The 21,252-nt window shown below is 37.1% G+C and overlaps 1 protein-coding gene across 19 annotated transcripts in view; it reads left to right on the top strand.

Moving 5' to 3' along the window:
• The window catches only part of LOC120632563 (casein kinase I), a 66,195-nt gene that overhangs the window by 11,205 nt on the left and 33,738 nt on the right, over positions 1 to 21,252 (top strand). For all 19 annotated transcript variants that reach the window (XM_039902442.1, XM_039902438.1, XM_039902436.1 and 16 more), the window contains one exon: positions 3,190 to 3,350. In XM_039902442.1, coding sequence (XP_039758376.1) covers positions 3,190 to 3,350 — 161 coding nt within the window. The remainder of the gene's footprint in view (positions 1 to 3,189; positions 3,351 to 21,252) is intronic.

The raw sequence follows: 21,252 nt of genomic DNA, 5'->3' as shown, positions 1-21,252 counted from the left end.
CAAAAACTAAAACTTTATTTAATTTTATGATGTTAAGTTATTGTTATGTTAAAATTTAACATGAATTTTTATGATTGAAATTTACTTCATCAATGTTAAAAACGTGTGTTGTTGTCTATTCCTAGTTTTTTTTATTTTCAGTGGGCACGCAATCTAAGCTTCGGTTAAATTCTATTTGTATTATATACGATTCGATTTTTACATATTATGGTCATAGTAGATATAAATGTAAGCGGTATTTAGCATACAATGCTGTTTGTAATGTTAACACTTTTGTAATATATGACTGACTGTATACATTTATAAACTTGTACCTATTAAAAACTTTTTGGCCATCAATTCTAATATTGTATATTAACTGTCAAATATGAAACAATGATGTATATTTTGTCGTAGCATATATATTTAGTTCTCTAAAATCGTTTTGCTCTTGTTTAGTGGACGCAAAGTGGCCGTAGATTCTTACTTTAAAGGCAGCGTCGGCTACTTCAAAGACTGCACGCTCGGTACACTCGCAGTGTATATTGGCGAGTCGCACTGAACTCGCAGTGAAAATTTTATGATAAACAAAGTGATTCAGATGATCCAAATGACTAATACTTAATATACTGATTTTCCGTCATAGTAATTAATTAAAATAATTTAAAATGAATGAGTTTATAAATGGTTCAGTAATGTTTTATTAAGTTTATTTCACATAGTTTCCATAATAGCCTATTATTCCCATAGGTCTACTGCAAAATATTTGAACGGAAGAACTATAATTATACACGGTATTTATCATAGAATACTTAATATGTAATGAAGGCACCTTAACACCAAAATATATGACATTTTTAGGATAAAATATTGATATTTAAATTGTACATTTTGCAAATTTAAGTTATTTTTGTTTCATTTTGTATTATAAAGGTATTTATATGAAATGTATAAACTAACTAAAAAATTATTACATGACGTCATTTTTAGATTATTTTACTTGGGCTTTTAGTAGAAAAACCCCGAAGCGTTAAGAATACAATACCTGCCGTTATTTAGGATTTTAATAATATGTAACAAATATTCTTAATACATACTGGGAAAATAATGATTACATTGTACCTATTTAAAAAGATTTGGCCATAATTATAATTTTGTATGTTAACTAAATTAATTGTGTAATGATTATATGAATTTATTATTCAGAAATTAATAATCTCGATGGTGGGCTGTGGACGACTTATGGCCTACGGGTATGGAAATTTTGTGTTTTTTATTTTTCTCTCACAAAAATCACAAAGACAAAATTTTCACAACAGCCCCTCTATTACGAAACTTGTGATTGATGCTTTGCGACATCGTAATCTTTATCGTCTGTTTTTATTGTACGTGTATCCTTAGCACGCGTCACACTCGCACGCAATCTTGCAAGCGGCGGTGGTTTGTTGGTTGGTGATGGATGATATTCCAGAAACAACACCATTCTAGTAATAATGAACGTACTGCGTAGGTACTAAAGCAGTGCAATAAAATTCACATGCTAATGGTCACTTGGGTGACAATAATTACAATTATAATATCACAGAATTATCCGCCTATTCCGTGTGAGAACAGCTGCATAAGTATAAAAAAAAATCACTAAAATGAAAGTCAAGTGCAGGAGATGAGACTCCGCATTTTTTAACGTTCTTTGCTTTTTTAGTATTAATCCAAATACCGGGCCGGTTTGGTTTAGTTGTAATGCCAGATCTCTTCGTATGAGTTAGCCATCGGGAAAAACCTGTGATTTTTGACGCTAATCGGCTAAATTCCTTAAAACTAATTTTTATTAGCAATCGCCCCTGTTATCTTGAAAGTTTTTTTGCAAATGTCGAAAATGTTTATGTTTGCAGAGGATTGCGATTGTCGTTTCAAAGATTCGTAATACAGGGGAAGGAAATTTTACTTGTTGCAACATTTCCTCCGACCAACCTACCTAATGGACATTTTTTCCTTCCATGTTTGTCCTAAGGTCAGCTGTTATCGTGCCAAGGTTTAATCAAACCTTCTTAGTAGTAGGCACTTAAATTCATTGGTTGGTTGATATGATAGGCTATACTTATATTAACAAACACTGTCTCAATCCATGAAACCCACATGCTATGTACTAATTAATGATTAATATGAAAATTATATCAGTCTATTTTTATTATTTGTCTGAGATTTGGCCCTCGCCACCGAAAAGTAATTTTCGAATGCCCAAATACTGTAAAGTCAAAGTAAAATGAATGTAATTCTTCTTGATTCAAAGCTTAAGGTCATTCATATAATTAAGCGTTGGTGGCTTAATATCAGTGGTATTGAATGTACGACTTTAAAACGATAGAAGTTAAGTCTTATTTCCCTTTGACATTATAGTATTCCGATACTCGAAAACTACTCGACGAGTGCGATCGAGCGTTTGAATGTGCTACTCGATATGAAAATCGTAACTACGGCATAATCTTTTTTGTAACGTCAATTTCGACACCACTTCCCTGAAGGAAGGAAATGTGGAGTTTTTAGGTCGCAAATAAAGTTTGTTTGCGACTTGAATGTCAAAGAGGTGTTCCAGGACACTGAAGTAACATTGTTAGCAAATAATAATGCAGTCTGAGACGAAACGTCGTAACGTTGTACTCGGATAAGTACCGTCAAACTTCTTGATTTTTTAACTTTCCTCGCAGTTTTACTAATGTTCAAAGTCTAAGGTAAACATACGTTACTCATAATGTTAGCTTCTAACTTATAAAGTCGAAGAGTTTGTTCGCTGGAACGCGACATGTCGAAAACTGCCATTCCGATTTGAGAAAATTGTTTTGCGTTAGATAGGATAGCCCTTCAGCCTCTATTAATAGCCTTCCTCAATTAACATAAGAAAGATTATACAGGCTATGATACGATATCACGCGTCAACTCGTAGTTAACATGAGAAAAAAATCGCAGCACCCCCAAGTGAATCATCTGTAAATCTCGTCTATGAAATTTACAGCTATATGGCAACTTAGTAATAAGTTTTGTTGTGTAAGGAAAAAGCTTCATTGTAATATTTGCGAATATGATTTTTCACCGAGTCGAAAACTGTGAGCAATTCGCAGACAATACATTGTTAGGTAACCCCCGCACCAGAGCTGTTGTAAAAATTTTGTGATGAAAACAAAGCATTTTGTAAAGCTGCGTGTAATGTTGCAGCGCGACTGGCGCGGTGGGTGGCGGGCGCGGCGTGGGCGGAGGCAGCACGATGCACACGTCGCGGCATTCCGTCAGCTCGTCTTCGGCTGTCCTCATGGTCGGACCCAACTTCCGCGTCGGCAAGAAGATCGGCTGCGGGAACTTTGGGGAACTCCGGCTCGGTAAGACATTTTGTTGTATTATACATTAATTGTACCGTGTGGTGACTGTAGATTCAATACAGCTGTCACCATCCCTATTCGTCTTGCGGGTGACGTACGAGGCGACTAAGGGGATTTAACGGAGAACGGGTATCAGCATTCTCTGTGCTACTACTACCATCTTCTGTGATCAACAACATTGATTATGGGCAAACTCTCTCGTTGGGCCTTTAGCCCAGTTGTAAACTGGCTATTGATTGATTGATTTCACAGTGGAATCTTCCTTCCGAACCGGCGGTGGTAGAGTCACTACGAACAATCTGACTTGACGTTTCAAAAGTGCTTATAAACTAGGCCTACTTGAAATAAATGAATTTTGAAATTTGATTATGTAACGTTTCACATGTGCTTTATTCGATCCGTTCTAAAGTATCGATCCGTTCTAAGTTCTAAAGGTAGAATTCGAAATGTGTTTTGTTTACTAAGCTAATAACAAAATAAGAAATTGGTGGAGTTCTGAAACAATTGGGACAAAATAAGTACCTTTTAGAACTGCCGCACTGCGTTCCTCGCCGTCTGTACTGGGATTTTTTCTTCATACACATTACTTATTAAAATTGCTAATAGGTACAAATAATAGAAATAGCCCCTGAATAGCTGCAAAACAGCGTGCAAGAGAAGCTTGCTTGAAAGCTCTAAATTACTTTATTAAAAGTGGTACAAGTTTTAAGAAGAAGAGCGAGAGAGTGTGGTGCTTCTCTTTTTTTTTTTTTTTTGTAAAAGTGAAGACAAGAGTGCTTAAAACTACACATCAATCTCATTTCATTTTATTAAAAAGTTAAAAAGTTTACCTTTTCTTTGAGAAATAATGATGAACACCTTAGTTCGCCACAAAAACAATTTTGACATATTTTGAGCTTATAATATTTAATAAGGTTTTAACCTAATAAATTAAAGAAAATTGACTTTAATTTATAAGAAAACAATACAATGATATGCACTTTTTCGAACTCATTGTCAATACATTATTTAGCAAAACTTAAAACATTGTGTTTATTTCCTAATTGCTATCAAGTATGGATTATTTTGTGAATTGAATTTCGGAACAGTCAAGCTAAATTTCAAAGAGATATTTATTATGACGCAAGCCAGACTTTTCGGCTTCTATGGCAGTACCGCCACTGTATATTCTAATGGACTTATTTTATTTAGTTTTTAGTTAATTGTAAAAATAATACTAATGATATAACCTTTAAAACCAAAAATAAAGGGCTAAGGAGTAAAGCTCTTAAATTGAATATTTGAAAAAAATGAGAGTTGTGCAGGAAAACCCCTTTTATAATTTGGTTTTTATTTTTGTTGTTTCCCCAACCGCAGTATCTATGTTCGAAAGAAACGAACGTGCGTTCGAATAAGGTTCGCTTCAAAAATATTCTAAACAGCGAGCACTATGAATGTCGCAATGCTGAAAAAAAAATTTGCATAAAACTACTTATATTGCAAGACGTAGTTAACAACACCGCATCGATATTTCAGTCTGACATCTAAGATAGATAAGGACTAGTTTACAACAGTTATTCAGTAAATTTTACGGCTAAAAGGAGTACAGTTAAATCTAGATAGATACATATATTCGTAAGTGCACACAAGGTTTTTTTCTTTTTAACCTTAAACAATTCTCTTGTTCAAAGCAATGCTCTGTCAATCTGTACTTCTGCAGTTATAACGAAATGGTATTTTACTATACCGCGCTCGTGCGATTTCTTTGCAGTTTTATTGTATTTTAAGATATTTAATAAGACGATATAATTTTTTAAATTATATCAGCGAGAGTTTTACATTATAATGTTGATATCTATACTTTATGTGTGAAACTATTAAAAAATACTTAAACAAAACAGTCTTAAATGAAAATTTTATGACCCTCCATTTATAAAAGAAAATCGTATGACAATTATAAAACCATTTAACTAGATCCCGAATACCTCCTTTCTCATAGAAGAGACTGTTTTAGAGCATAAACCCACCACGCTGCTCCAGTGCGGGTTATAAGTTATTTATAACAACGGGGACCGACGGCTGTCCACTGTCAATGTCCCAACTCCAGGTTGGTATTAAAAATTCTTTAACAGAAAAAAACACCCAGGACCTCGTGATCCGTAGTTTAACATGCTTACCACTAGACGAACTCGCTTTAGTTAGTACTTAGTACTCTTTTGACAAGTTGCAAATAATTACTTTTGGATTGTTAGCTCGGTTATAACCTTAACCGACTTCGGCGTCAATCAGATTTTGCAATACGTTTTTGCATCCTTGCCTTACCTCTGAGTTTGTGCTGAACAAAGGCGATTTGTTTAATGCCTGTGTAACATTGTCCGGAGCACTACGGACAATTTTTTTTCGAAAAGGTTAGCCCGTAACTTCCTCTTCACGTAGTGGTAAGTTTCGATGCAGTTAAAGACGGTGGCGGGCAAAATTAAATGAATTGGTTGTTTAGTTTGAGTGCAAAGGAAGGACAAACAAACACAAACTTTAAAAGCAATAGAAAAGTACGTATAAACTAGAAATCCCTCTCGTTAAAGTGAGGAGGCTTGTGCCCATTGGGAGGATCATAATTATGGGTATCACTCGGGCTCTGAATAATCTAAATGATAGATGGCCACCTCACCTTGTATATCGAAATTCTCGTTTTAGATAATCGTGACCTTCCACTCCTTCCGGCTTTTTCCCGGTGGAGTAAGTGTAATGTGACTCGTCAGTTGAATCTAGTTGACATTACCAATGCATACGCTCCCTTGAAATTGTTCAGGATTTCATCGAACCTAGAAAACCAGTAAGCCAAGATTTCGCCTTGCGCTTTTTCTGAAAATCTTGAAGCTTCCTATCACACATATTGTTGGCAATCAAGTCTGATGACCCACGCAACCCTTTCTCCCCCTAAGGGAATGGCATGTTGCTAGATTTCCCGTCGAGTGGGTAGACAAAAAGAAAGTGAAATTGATTCTCACATTCGGAAAAGATAGCTAAAGGCGATTCCATATCGGGCGTATTTTCGACGCGTGTAAGCTCGTTGCCGTACGATTCATGGATTCATAAATGGATAAAAGAACGCGTATCTGGCGACATACTTCTATCTCATTCGAGCATGTTCCATAACATCATAATTTATCAATAAGGGCCTTACTGATTTAAGCTTATGAAAATTAAGCTAATTAATAATATATTATGGATTTCCGCAAATTAACGCCTGCTTCTATCCAATATTTGATTTAAACTTCGTGGATTCTATTCAGTTGTTTGCAGACTTAACGTAGTTTTTTTTAATTATCACAAACTTTTACCGTGCTCTCCGAGGTAAAAAAATTTAACACCGCCAATTTCTTAGTTCCAGGCGGGTACTGAGAATGTCAGGAAATCCAATGAAAATTCAAAAGTCAATATTCGGATAGTATTCGACATATCGACATTCATGGCCCAATTGATTAGCGCGAAAATACTGGAAAATAATTGGCTGTAGTAGAATGCACATGTAATTGCGTAGCATTACGTGAAAGTCAATATTATGCGCACCGATAATACGCTTCATCTGAAGTCGCCCTAAGGTGTAAGTATAGCCAGGCCTCTCCTAAACAGGTGCGCAATTCCAGGTGGAATATCGACCTCTAATGATTACGATAAGATAGTTTCGTCTCAAAATTCCGTATTTGGCACCTGTTTGTAAGAATCTTAGGTGCATAGCGGAAGATGGCTTAACTGATGTTTGTGCTCCGATTTTCTTTATACTCCTTTCTTTTGTCAGGCTTTCTACCTTTATATCGGCTGCGTACGGTCGGGCTGCCTTCAAAATATCACTAATAGTGATAAGGACGCTTTTGCACTCTAGCGCTAAGTACTATTACTGTTTTCCTTGTGTCTTTCCGTTCGTGCTTTGTTGCAATAAAGTTTTCAATTTTTTTTTTTTCTATTCTATTTATTGTAGCTGAGCTTTTAAGATTAGAGGTCTTGGATAAACTTAATGACCAGTCGCTTCGTTAGGTCGTCAATATTGTCCATTTTAAATAACATAGTCCCTGAACCATAGTTTTCTGTAATGGCGGTTGTTTTTTTTTTAATTTTTTTAAATAAATAAATATACTAGTTACAGATGAGGAAGAGTCTTAGTGCCGTCAATTTTTTATCACCACTTAACACCTCAAAGCAGTAAATCAATTATTTTATTATGACGCTCAAATTTTAACAGTTATTGTCGATTTGAGAGTCGACTTGACCTTGATCCAACGTGATAGATGATGACTAACGACCGACATTACCTGCGACTCTATGTAGAATGTACAAAACATTGGGATCAACGATGGAACATTTAATGTAGATTTGAAACATTTTTATAAAAGGAGAAAGACAAATCTGTAAAAATATAAACTGATGCTCTTCTCAGTGGAATCTGCCTTCCGAACTGGTGATTGAGTCACTACAAACAGACTGACTTGACGTTTAAAAAGTTTAGTTCGTTTTTTTTTTTATTTGAATTATATTGGAGTTGCATCACTGCATCAAGACTTCTTCTCTTACAGTAGAGAGGGATATACAGCTAATACCCACCACACTGCTACAATAACGGATCAAAGGCTCAGTGGTAATACCATAGATTTATGACGGCGTAACGTGTTCTCCAAGGCTGGGAATTTATTTTCATAACACTTATGGCTCTCAGCTGGGAGCCGCTGGAAGCAAGCGGCCCAGGACCGTGGATTTTAGAACTCCCTTCAAAAGACCTATGTCCAGCAGTGGACTTCAATCGGTTGAAGTGATGATGATGAACACTTATGTGATGGGATGTGCAGTCTGGTGAAGGCAGATAAGAATGCAGATGTCACGCCCCCTCCTCTCTCCGCGTGTGTCGTACGAGTAGACTAAGGGAAACGAAAACGGTCACCGGCGTCTTCTGAATCACTACTACCACCTACTGCAATCACCGACCATGGACAAAACCTCCCGTTGGGAAAGGCCTTTAGTCTAGAAGTGTACTGCTATTGGCTATTTATGATGATGATAAGGATTTTCAGCCGACGTGAGAATAAACCCAGGACAAATGTAAACATGCTAACCACTCAACCAATGAGTCAGTATGCATAATTACCTCGGCGTAACAATCTAAACACAGCCGTTCAACTTATCTGTAACAGGTAAAAGTAAACGCGCCGACGATTCCTTACAAATAATAATAAATGTGGTACTGAGTCATCCTTTAGCCGTCAGTTGGCGGAACTTCTCGGAAAACATGTTTAGCCAGGATTCGAGATCGAGGATACGAAATAATTGGGCAGTGAGACAGCGATAATATTAGGACGCAGTTAGCGTTGATTATAATTTGTTATAGGTAGTTCTGTCCCGTGTCATCGCCCGCGTTAACTGTATTACATACTTCCCAAGTAGCGTGTTAAATTTTTCCATCCAAATGTATCCCCTGCTTGTATCCCCTATTTCAGACGGGTATATGATCGGGTTCATCAGATACCCGTTTTTTGATGACTCAACTCAAAAAAGTATATTTGTAATAATCGTTTATTTTTTCAAAATTAACATACATTTTATTTTATTTATTAGTAAAGATGAGAAGGTGCTTTTAACGTACCCAAATTCTACACATAATTTGTCCAAAAAGCCAAACGGAAAGTTAATATGAGCCTAATGAGAGTCTGTTATTTCGAAAACACAGACAAATACTTCAATTTTATTTATTCGTGTATATGGTTGCGTGTCATGTGTACGGTCATTCACCTTTTTATATAAACGTCCTGATTTTCCGCTATTATTGTGGTATTCGTACAGAGATTTTCTATTCGATAAAACGTTTTGTGTATGTAGGTACCCTAGAAACCTAATACCTGTAACGCAAAATATTAGACGCAAAGGTTAGGTGAAACGTATATTATGTAATATTATCTGTAATATTTCTAAAAACAATACAGCCCGAACATTCCCGATTTAACAAACATTTTCGATGAAAAAAAGTCTACAGTTAAAAAAAAGCACGAGTTACAAAATATCTTCAAACTAATACCGGCCAAGCGTGAATCATAGTCACATATACATTTGAATAAAGAAATATACAACGCTGACTTTTACCTTGATCTTGACTTTTACCTAAAGCTTAACGTGCTCTCGAAGACAAGGAAGAAGACAACATTAATTTCCTAACTTCGTGCTGGTACTAAGAACTTTCTTGACAAAAGAACCTAATACCTAGAAATGTTTGACCCGACCCGTAAATCGGGCCAAGGGCCTCGAACTAAGGATTAGTTCAATATGCTAACCAAAGAGTCAGCTATAATTGAAATACCAATAATAACATCAAATTACACGAACATAATCTCGTTAATCTACAAGTTATAAACTAATAAAGAGATATAGATTTCTAAATTTAACCTCTGATACGTTCTCCACTCGTTTTGCTTTGACCTTAACTGCGTAAGCGTTGTCACCTACGCCATAAGGTTTCATTTCGCTAATGCTACGTGCTAGTCGTATGGCTTCGGACGGATGGGAATTGGATTGAGCTGGCGTCATTCGAAATGTCATTAAAGCGGGCACATGTGAGGCGATAACTCGATCACGATGGCCAAGTATCCCGAGCAAGAGTTTGCTCATCTCGACAACGGTTTTCTTGAGTTTTAACTTACTGCGACTCGTTTGATGTCGTTTGCAGGTTATCAACCAAATGAATAATTGTTGTTGTTGTTTAACAATTATTTACTGTAAAGTCAACATTGTCCTTACAGCAGAAAGCTTAAAACACCTACAGGCGATGATGAAAGAGCTACATACAGTGTGCACAGCCGTAGGACTTAAAATGAACATCAACAAAACGAAAGTAATGTGTCGGGATAACATTGCCCATATTACTGTCCACGGCTGCCAGGTAAAGTGGGTTTCCGAATATGTCTACCTCGGACAAACAATAACCTTAAGCAAGGAGGGACAGGAAAAAGAGATTAGCCGTCGCATCCAACTCGGGTGGGTAGCCTTTATGAAACTCTCAGACGTCCTTAAGGGAGACATTCCTTTATGTTTAAAGCGCAAAGTGTTCAACCAGTGTGTCCTACCCACTATGACATATGGAGCAGAGACATGGACCCTTACAAAGAAGGTTGTGCACCGGCTCAAAGTGGCACAGCGGGCAATGGAAAGAGCGATGTTAGGTTTGTCTCTATTAGATAAGATTCCCAACGGAGAGATCAGAAACCGAACTGGAATCACTGACATCGTTCAAAGAGCAGCGGCCCTGAAATGGAACTGGGCGGGTCGCATATGTCGAAGGGTGGACGGGCGGTGGAGCCGAGTGATTCTGGATTGGCAACCGCGTACTGGACACAGAAGCATTGGCCGACCACCAGCTCGATGGAGAGATGATATTGTAAAGGCAGTAGGGAAGAACTGGATGCAGCTAACCAGCAATAGACCGAGATGGCGTGCAAATGAAGAGGCCTTAGTCCAGCAGTGGACTGAGATAGGCTGATGATGATGAAAGTCAACATCTCCTAAGGATGTCCGGTTTCGGAGCGAAACGTGCGTAAAGGGTAAATTACCGAAGATCTGTTTAGTGTGGAGTATAAGGATTGAAGGAATTATAAATAACACCATACAGATTCTCCTGCTTTTCGCGTAGCATAGCAAATTAAACTGAATTTTCATAACATATCATGGATTTCCGCAAAGTAACGCCTGCTTCTTTCAAATCATAGCCCGGAGTTTGGGAATTGGGGCTATTCTTCCCCGTTCCGGTTAGGGAGTGCACTTATGTTTGCGGCATACTCTTGTGCACTACAATATCTCCCGCGTAGTCGGAAATCTCTCTGGAGATTGTCCACCGTGGCCGAAATCGGTCAGAGAAACTGTTCAAGCATGTTTAGCTACGGATCAAGAGGTCTTAGATTCGAATCACATGGTGGGAAAAAATTGTAGGGTATTGGGGTTTTCTGTTAAACAATTGTCTATACCAGCCCTGATCCCTTGCATCGAAGAACACGTTAAACAATCGGTATCACAACCTTGTGATAATAGTAATTAAAGTCCAACAACCCAAATACGAAATTCGTACAATAACCCACTGAACTCGGTTTTTGAATTAATTAACACATTTCTATTAGCGTGTTGTTGTTTAGATGATTCTAGGCATATACCCAAATTCTTCGTTCATAATTTTCAGCTGGTTTCATAGTCCACGTTCACTTGCGTGTACCTACACCAAGAAGGATGAACCATCAAAGGCACTTTCGCTTTAATACACTCAGGAGATATTCCGAGATAGAAAGCATTCCGTATATATTCTCAGACCTAAGATACGTTTTGTGCCAAATTTCATGAATATGTATTTATTTAGTGATTTTAGCATTTAGCGGTAATAATAGAGTTGTGCAGATAGACAACGCAACAAGCGTTGTCTATCCCACAAGACCTGTGCATTTTTTCGGGATAACAAGTAAGTCTATGTCACATTCCGACCTATAACTATGATGATAATGAACGTTGATAATAAAGCGTGTTTTTTAGTTTACTCAAATTATAATTTTAATAGTTAAAACCCGTTTTTTTAAATTTCATATCTTGTTAGCGTGGTTTGATATATAATTTACTTTCAGTATAAGTAAGTGATTGCTGTGATGTCGCCGGACGTATTTAGGTGACCGGGTTTCGATCGGACTGCGAACTCGAAGGAAATAAGGTCCTTAGCAGTTTAAGAATTTGTTGAATTTGAAACGGATGTTTCGCGTATTAATTTCGTTGTAATTAAAATGCCAATGATAAATGCATTAGGCCCCGATGATTTCCGTATTGATTAATTAATTTAATAAAACCTCACTTATATTATTTATGCGGAAGTTTGTTTGTTGGTTTATCCTTTCGCGCAGCAGTAAATTAAAAGATTTTTTTTTTCCGTAGAGATAGTTTATGGGCCGGCGCGTGACATACAGGACCAGAGATCGAGGTTCCTAGGATAGACCTAGTGCCCATTTCTGTTATTATCTATTCCTGCTTAAAAGGCTAAAAGGATTTTGATGATTTTTGGTTTTAAGGTATCTTAGCTATTGTTTTACAAAGATCTCTCGTAGGAGGCATTTGGAGAAGCTATTTACCAGTAGCTGCCATTAGTGCCGTCAATTGATTTAGGGTTTCGGTACGATATCGCGTAGACGACAATTAGTGATATGGGTTTAATGAAACTGGCATGCCTAACACGTTAGCCCGCAACGATCTTAGAATGTATCATCACTTACTATCAGGTGAAATTGCAATCAGAGGTTTTTCAGCTAAAAAAAAAAAAGAACTGCATTGTTAAATGAACTTTTAAGATATGCTTACTACCTGTGCCATCGTAAGTTGAGTTTTCGAGTAACTGTACTGAAAAAAGTATTATCTTAATAATCTAAGCTTAGGGCCGTATAAATAAACGTGATATAACCTCGGAAGAGTTGACAACGCTTTTTAAATGACAGAGCGTGAAAAACACTGCACAACTATTCCGTCGTTATGCTACGGTTATTTAAACCAATGTTATTAATGTTTATTTATTAAGACAAACAACATAATATATTATGACGCGTGTGACGGCACCTGAGGAAATATTGTGAGCACTAAAATGTGTAATAAACCGAACCAGCCTTACATTAAACTAGATTACTTGTACTTACGATGATTATACAACTGCACGAAGCCTCTATCTAACTGATAAGACAATTAGTTTGTCTAAATATAAACAAATATTGCAAAGTAATTGGATTTCGCTACCGTAATATTTTGTTAAATAATAAGTGAACGCAATATTTCAATTAAATAATTATTACGATTGTTTAAAGTGGGGTTGGCATAGCATCTTACTCTCCCTTATATTAGCAGCCATCTTATCTTATATGCTGTATTGTGTTATATTTTAAATATTGCGCCGCTATCCTTTGCCAGGAATAGATTGCTGTAGCAATAAGACTGCCTTTGCATACCAATATTTGTTTAAAATTTATTAGGATGTAATTAGTGTTGTTTCCTTTTTGTGTGCAATGAATTATGAAGTGTTTTATCTATCTATCTGTCTATCTCTTAAGTAGTAGAAGAGCTTTTTGGGTCAGCTCGTCAGGGGGGGGGGGGGGGGGGGGGAGCTTGTCCTCATACAAGGGATGTATCACCACCGCCTTGCTTATTTCTGTCGCAAAGCAGAATTGTCACAATTCTGTGTTCCGGTCTGAATGTGGGGGTCCGGCTCATGAGGCCTAACACATACGGCTCAGTTCGATGGACAATATGTGGCAGTTTGCGTTATCTTAGCATGCCCCGCGAAGTTTTGTTTACAGCCGATAGTTTTCCACATACCATCAGGGTGTCATTATTTGGTTAGTATACAATAAAAAAAAATATCAATATGTACCTTTACTTGCATATCCTTTTGCGCACAATCCACCCATCTCTGCCTAACCTGGACACTTGCGTGGGTTATACGATGCACTGTGCAGACGATCTCATAGATATGGCCGAGAATGTACGTGTTCACTCGGGGTACTTGCGCAAGATACATGCAGCATGCATAAACACCATTTTGTTTGCTATGCGATTTGTCAATAGATATCATTGCTACAAACAGACTCGCATTACCCCTTATTCACCTCGCTCGCTCGTTACACTTTTGTATCGTGGAGCCTTTTCCTTCCGCCCAATGGAATCGGTGATTTCTTAAAGCCCTAATGTCATGTGTCACTCAAAGTCAAATTGCATGTTCATCTTGCAAACTAATACAAATAAATATTTTAAATAATGTAACATGTTTTGTAGGCTCTATGTAATCCAAATCAATCTATCTACTACTAGCCCAGGATTTTTCGAACTGGGGCAGAAACTTAATAGTGCGTCCATATCTCCATTTGAGATAAATTCCTTAAACTCGCAATAAAATGGTTGGTATTTTTCGTAAGAACCTTTTAATAACTTTGTTTTCTTTATTATCTACCATCGATTTCTCATTTGTATGAGCAAGTTTTTATTTTTACTGTATTATGACTTTGGCGCTCATTGAAATTGCCGCCCAGGGCGGGTGCCCGGTTTGCCCCCATTCAGATTCTCAGACTTAAAAAATCTATAAATAAAAGCTACTTATTAACTGATGATAACACTATTGAGATTATAGTGCTTTCTGACCTCTTTCCGGCCTTGTGTGACCTGCCTTCCCCTCGGACTATGAGACTGAGGAAATAGACAGTGCACAATATCTCCCACGTAGCTGGGAAATCTCTCCAGGCATTGACCACCGTGGCCGAAATCGGTAAAGGAAACTATGCGTGTTTGTGTGTGTCTGTGTTATGTGTTGTGTGTGTGTGTGTGTGTGTGTGTATGTGTGTATGTGTGTATATGTGTGCAATATACGCATATTGCTCCCAAATTAATTTATGCAGTTTTTATTGGGTCCAGAAACATTTTGTTTGTATAAAATGTGGGAGCTTAGAAAACAACGATCATCATACTTAGCCTAATATATAATAAGTTACCCACTACTGGCCATATGCCTCCATTTTCTCATAGAAGAGAGCGATATAGAGCTAGAGCCGCCGTCAAAATTTAAAAAAAAAACATTTTGATTTATTTCAAGTGGGAATAATAGTATGTCTGTTCGTAGTGACTCTACCACTTGTTGGGAAGGCAGATTCTTTTCGGAAGGCGAGAAGAAGCCGGCAAGAAACTCAGCAGTTTCTCTTTTCCAACATCAACAATTTAAATTTTACATTTTAACATTAATTTCTCAAGTTTCTCAGAGATACACAAATATATTCAATTCATCGTAGGTATAATTAGAAATACGCGAAATGAAATGTTCTCTACGTAGACGTAGGTATACCTAGTACGTAATCTATTCAGTTGTTTGATGCAAATTGGACGTGATACGGTTCAATCCATTTCCGCGCGAATGTTTTATGCACAGAAAAGTACTCTATGCCGCTACCTGGTTTATTGGCAACAGACATGCCAACTTCTAAATCTAACTAACGTCTTTAAGGTCGCCGACTTGTTGACACGCCTCTCGATTTTTTGGGCTAAGTACCTAATTATCACGGTTTAGCTACTGTTATTTAGGGGTCTTGAGTTTATAGAGATTATCGATAGAGATACTTTTTTGACGACCTCCCTGGCGCAGAGGTGAGCGCTGTGAATTTAAGTCGGAGGTCCCGGTTTCGAACGCGGCTGGGAATTTATAATTTCTAAATTTTCCCAGGTCTGGTCTGGTTGGAGTCTTGGGCCGATTTAGTGTTCCGGTGCGATGTCGCGTAGAAACCTATTAGGGGTATGACTACCTTACTCAGTAACAGGTTAGCCTGGTACCATCTTAGAGTGTATCATCACTATCACCAGGTTTGATTGCAGTCAAGGGCTAACTTGTAGTAAAATAAAAAAAAACTATCGATGGTCAGGTGGTAGCGCCACTCGCCATATCACAAGCTTGATACTAAAAACATTTTATAGTCGCTTGCGACTGCAAGACTGAATTGTTAGTAATAGTTGAACTTTGTGTGAAAGAGCTCGTTTAGGAAAATACTACCGCCATGTTTATATCTGCCACCAGTGGCGCGCACTGGGTTTCTTACCAGGATATGCATACAGCGAGTATATATAAATTTTAGGGTAGGCAGTGCTTTTGTGCATGTATGAGGTGCACGCCACTGTCTGCCACTAAGCAGTATTGGTATGTTCCAGTATGACTGGCGGGCGTGGTTGACTGTGTAATTACAGGCACATTACCCTTGTCACCTATGCCTTCGGGTTGATGAACACAGGGTGGCACTTCGTAAGTGTTCCTTACATGCCCAGAAAATTTTTGCTCTGTTTAGAGTCAATGATTTTCCACATAGCGTCGGGTGGGCCATCTACTTAATTCCTGCTACGGTTTCAGAACTTGAGAATACTTCCCATCTTCAAATCGCCATAGTACTACATATTAAAGTTTTATTTATAATTTTACTGTATGTTTATGTGGTGTACAATAAAAGTGTATTCATTCATTCATTCATTCATTATTTTCCAACTCGCATTACAGCAGCGTGAAGGGTTCATGCTCTAAATCTCTCTCTGCTATAAAAAAATGAAGCCTGTGTTTAGCTGTAGAACAATAATATGCAGACAGTGAAGATTAATAACTAGCATGCGATTTTCGCCTTTTATATATATGTATTTGATAAACCCCCCCGGTCAACTTACATAAAGTTTCTTTAGCTTCTATTGATATGTTGTGCCCGCCAGTGATATACTTGACACCATAAGTCAACTTCTCATTCAAGTCTCGGAGTCGGATCACGCGATAATGCCGTCTGATAAAGTTATTGTTACCAAAGAATTGTGTCACTCTCGGCACGGATTGAGACTCCTGACCGATATAATTAGGTCTGTCCTTTCTCCTCGCATATTGAGGTCACAGTGTAAATAGTTGGTTGTATTACATTTACATTGTAAAATTGCTGTATTTCTGCTGTCGAACATTGACAGCCCCTTAAACTATCCGATTCACAGTAAATATTATTTATTTATTTAGTTATTAAAGGAACACCAACAGCTTGTTCACAATACATAGCAAAGGAAAATTACAAAATAGTTGTGCACAACATTTACTACAAAATGACCGATATTAACACTACAAACTATAGTAAAAATACAAAGAGTAAAACCAAATTAATATAACAAGAAGAAAAACTCAAAGACAAACAAAAGAAAAGAAAAAATAATCAATATTCAAAATAATTAAAGTTTCAATATTAATTCGTCAATATCTGCAGCAGATCAAATTGAGTAACTATTCCAATGTCTTTTCTGCTGCATGCAATGATGGATGGATGGATCTGAATATAGTTGCCACCGCCCCTACTCTTCCCGCGGTTGCCGTACGAGGCCAGTAAAGGAGGCAGAGTACGGGCACCACCGTCCTTTGTGCTACTAATTGCTGCGATCACCAACCCGTCTGCCCAGAGTGGTGATTATGTGCAAACCCTTCCGTCCGGAGAGGCCTTTAGTCCAGCAGTAGCCTATTATAGGCTTTTGCTGAAACGAACGCAATTCATTAAATTGCCAAAACAAACTATTTTATTTTTCTTTGTTTTTATTAATTATTTTTTTCAATGAGTGTCTGGTACACTAGGCATATAACCTGGGGTCACTTTTTGAAGACAAAAAAGAAGAGAACATGCACAATAAAACAAAAGTTCTATTATTTTAATATCATTTTCTAGAAACCAATAATTGTTGGTGGTAATCAAAACGTGGGTAGGTATTATTCGAGAGTCTGATAGTAGGTGATTATAAATTAAAAGTTTTCATTACAAGTGTATACAATTAAATATATGTGAAACATTGAGGTCAAGTTGATTAAAAAGTGTTAAATTGTAATAAGGTAATGAATAAAGGAAATAATGCAAAGCCGTTCAACTAAAAATTGTGGTTTCTTACTGTGATTTATTTTTATTGCCTTTCATTAAGCTCATAATTCTATAAATGATTATTATAAGGGCGTGTCCGATTAACTCGTATTTAAATAATGGTCTGATCTTCGGGACGGCTGATCCGATTTTGATAGGATAGTTTTGAGTAACCACTCTGACATTTTTCATAATAAATAAAAAGAGTAATGTTAAATGATTTTCACCCCGTACAAATGTTATTATAAAAGGCAAGTTGGGTATTATAAAGACTCCTTCGTAATAAATAATATTAACGATACGCACTGTTGTAGTCAAATCTAAACTTCTCTATGCTGGCCATACTGTTACGTTTATTTAACGCTCCAAACAATATTGAATGAATCATAATATTATTAAACTAAATGACTTATTCGCCTTGACCCTGCCGATCTTCTTTGTATTCAAGTTGCGAGAACTGAAAGTGTTTTTTTTTTTTCAACTTATGTTCAAATGGACGTGTTTTGAGGATAGGCGGTCGTTCATACATCTGTCGTTTCCAATGGCCGTCGGTTTCCAAAATACAGTCACAAGCAAAATGTTGGAAGTTTGTTTTTTATTTTCGAGAACAATCATGCAACTGCTATTTATTTGACGTTTTTTTTTTTGCAAAAATTGCAACAATTTGTTTACAAAATACACCATTTTATAATCTGGACCGAAAGGCTTTTAATAAGTTGCTCTATGGGGCACGCAGGAGACAACGTCGACTTCCTAAGTATGTCTTAACAGAAAAACACGAAATTTAATAATGTAAGGCTCGATCCGGGAATGGTACTCAGGACCTCGTGATCTGTAGGCTAACATGTTGAGATAGCACTTTTATTATAAATCGTATAAAACGTGTATACTGTCTGTATTGAGCTATTGTTCCTTTTAATTTATCGATAAGATAAATACGAAAGCGTCGAGATCCGATAAAGATGACTGCGAACTATATCGCTAACTGATTCATCTTGTGACGTCACAATGAACGTTTCAGTCTTTGCGAGGTTTGTTTTAAAGCACTATCGAGTGGCTTGTTATTTTATCTGCCTTGATTGTTGCTTGTACCGTTTATACTGACGGCCGTTTGGCGCAGTGGGCAGCGACCCTGCTTTCTGAGTCCCAAGAACGTGGGTTCGATTTCCACAACGGGAAAATGTTTCTGTGATGATCATGTATTTTTATAAGTATTTATGGATATAATTCATAAAATTATTCACCAGTCAAAATAGTACACATAAAACAAGCTACGCTTACTTTGGGGCCAAATGGCAATGTGTGTATTGTCGTAGTATATTTATTTATTATATTTATTTATACTTTTAAATACATACTTAGGTACAGGTACTTACGTTAGCAATACCTACAGCTTTGGTTCATACGGTTTATGTTTATAAAAGCATATAAGATTATGATCGACATAAGTTCGAGTGGGAATTAGAGGTGTCAGGAACCCCTTACCAGGCTCGTAAAGCGAGAGTTAAATTGAGAGAGAGGTGAATTAGGGAAAACAAACTAAAAAAAATAAGGTATTCAAAGAATCCCTTAAGGGAAGTAGGCAGAAAAAAATATTTAAAGTTTGATTTGTTCGATTATTTCACGATTAAATGCAAAAGTAAGTCTGTCTTGTTTGTTTATGGATTTATTTGTTAGTTGCACTTAAAGCTGCATGGATTTGATGAAAAGCTTATATAATACTTGCATTCCTGTAAGATTAAAAAAAACCAATATTAATGAAACATCTCCACGTTGCGGGCGAGTGCAGCTAATCCATCAAAAAAAATATTAGCACGTAAATTATATAGCAATACATATTGACAGATAATTTCAATACCCTCCCTGTAGATAAGAATAGCACTACTATATGCAATCCACTATGTCAAGATTTTTGATTGGATTGATTAATAATTTCTGGAGTAGACCAATTAGTCAGTTAATAGTATCTACCCGTTCACAAGACAGTTTATTTTTGGGATAGTGTCAGTTTAATGACTTAAAATCTCACTTAAGTGTGTATAGAAAAAGTGTGTCAGACAGTGTTAATAACGGGCCATCTGTTGTAGCCTATCTTTGTGTGCATGGTGTGGATAACGCTTAAATGATGCCAGCACCAATTTCATCTGTAGACACCAAAAAGCAACGCGACCCCTCTTTTCAAAGGAAGGAAAATCACATGGTTCTGTCCCGCCAAAGTACGTGACCACTGGGTCCAAGACACTATACTCATCGTAAGCTTCATAAACAAAATGAGATTTAAAGCAGTTCAACTGTTAACCCTACGGCCTAAGAGGGAGTATGTTAAAATGTGTGATCCCATGAATAGTGAGTGATCTTCTGAAAAAAATCGAAATCGTAATTAAATTTACTACTACTATAAAGAGTTAACTAACTCACGAGCTTTCACCCAATATAGTGCTTTAAATTGCATTCTACTTAAAGAAAATCTACGGATGAGATGGACAACTTTCTTAGTTGATAAAAATTTCCTATGCTTTCATTGTTACTGAACCATATCGTTAATCATCTTATAACTTTTCTGTCCGTTAAGTATTAACAAGATTGACTTAGTTTTATCAGTGCGAGTGAGTGAACTCTTTTAGACGTGTTACTTGCTGGTAGGCACTTTATAAATGATAATGAATTTACGATAAATGCGCGCACGCCGTTTGCGTCCCACCTAAATCTTATTGGATTTGTTGTTTTATCCAAATGATGGTAAATAATCTGGCTGCCGAATAATCTGGTTTCCTGGAAGATTCTTGGCCGTAATTAAGAAACTTAGCGGCAGTAGGTAGATATTGCCACCTAATAGGTAATAACAATACAGGAGACTCACTTCTTCAATACTTCATATTAATAAGAAAGCTTCTCTTACAACACGGCTGTAAGTTGAAAGTCGCTTGCAGCCTCACTCATTGGCGTGCATAGAGGGTATGCACAGGGTATGCAGATGATACAAAATCAAGAAAATCTTCAGTACGAGTTATAAAATTCTTAAGGGTAGGCTTTTTATAACTTTTTGGCATTTAAGTTTTTTATGACTCTGACTGGAGATTTTCATTTTATATCATCTGTCCGCTTAGTGCATACCCTGTACCATACCCTGTATGTACGCCACTGGCCTCACTGAATGGTTGACAAACCACTAACCGCACTGAAATAACACCACCCACCACTTGTAAACCACTGTAGCTGGATTGCAGACCTTCAGATAACGGGCGCGTTAATGTTTATGTCTGGCTTGTGCGAGACGCTGCTGACACCATTTGATAAAACTTACCTACAGTGGCAGCAAAAACAAAATCTCCTTGAAAATTTCCTAGTCGTTTCCTAAAGAAACCAACTAAAAGAAGGGGGCTGATATATCTATGGTTTTAACAGTTGAAGGCGATGTTTCGCTTGAATTGGAAACATCTTATTTTTGCGGCGCTACCGATGCGCTTGTAAACGAACCGTGTTGT

This window comes from Pararge aegeria, chromosome 20, assembly GCF_905163445.1.
Source record: "Pararge aegeria chromosome 20, ilParAegt1.1, whole genome shotgun sequence".
NCBI classification, from domain to species: domain Eukaryota; kingdom Metazoa; phylum Arthropoda; class Insecta; order Lepidoptera; family Nymphalidae; genus Pararge; species Pararge aegeria.
Note: the sequence above shows the minus strand (reverse complement) of the source record. Positions and strands in the feature narration are given on the sequence as shown.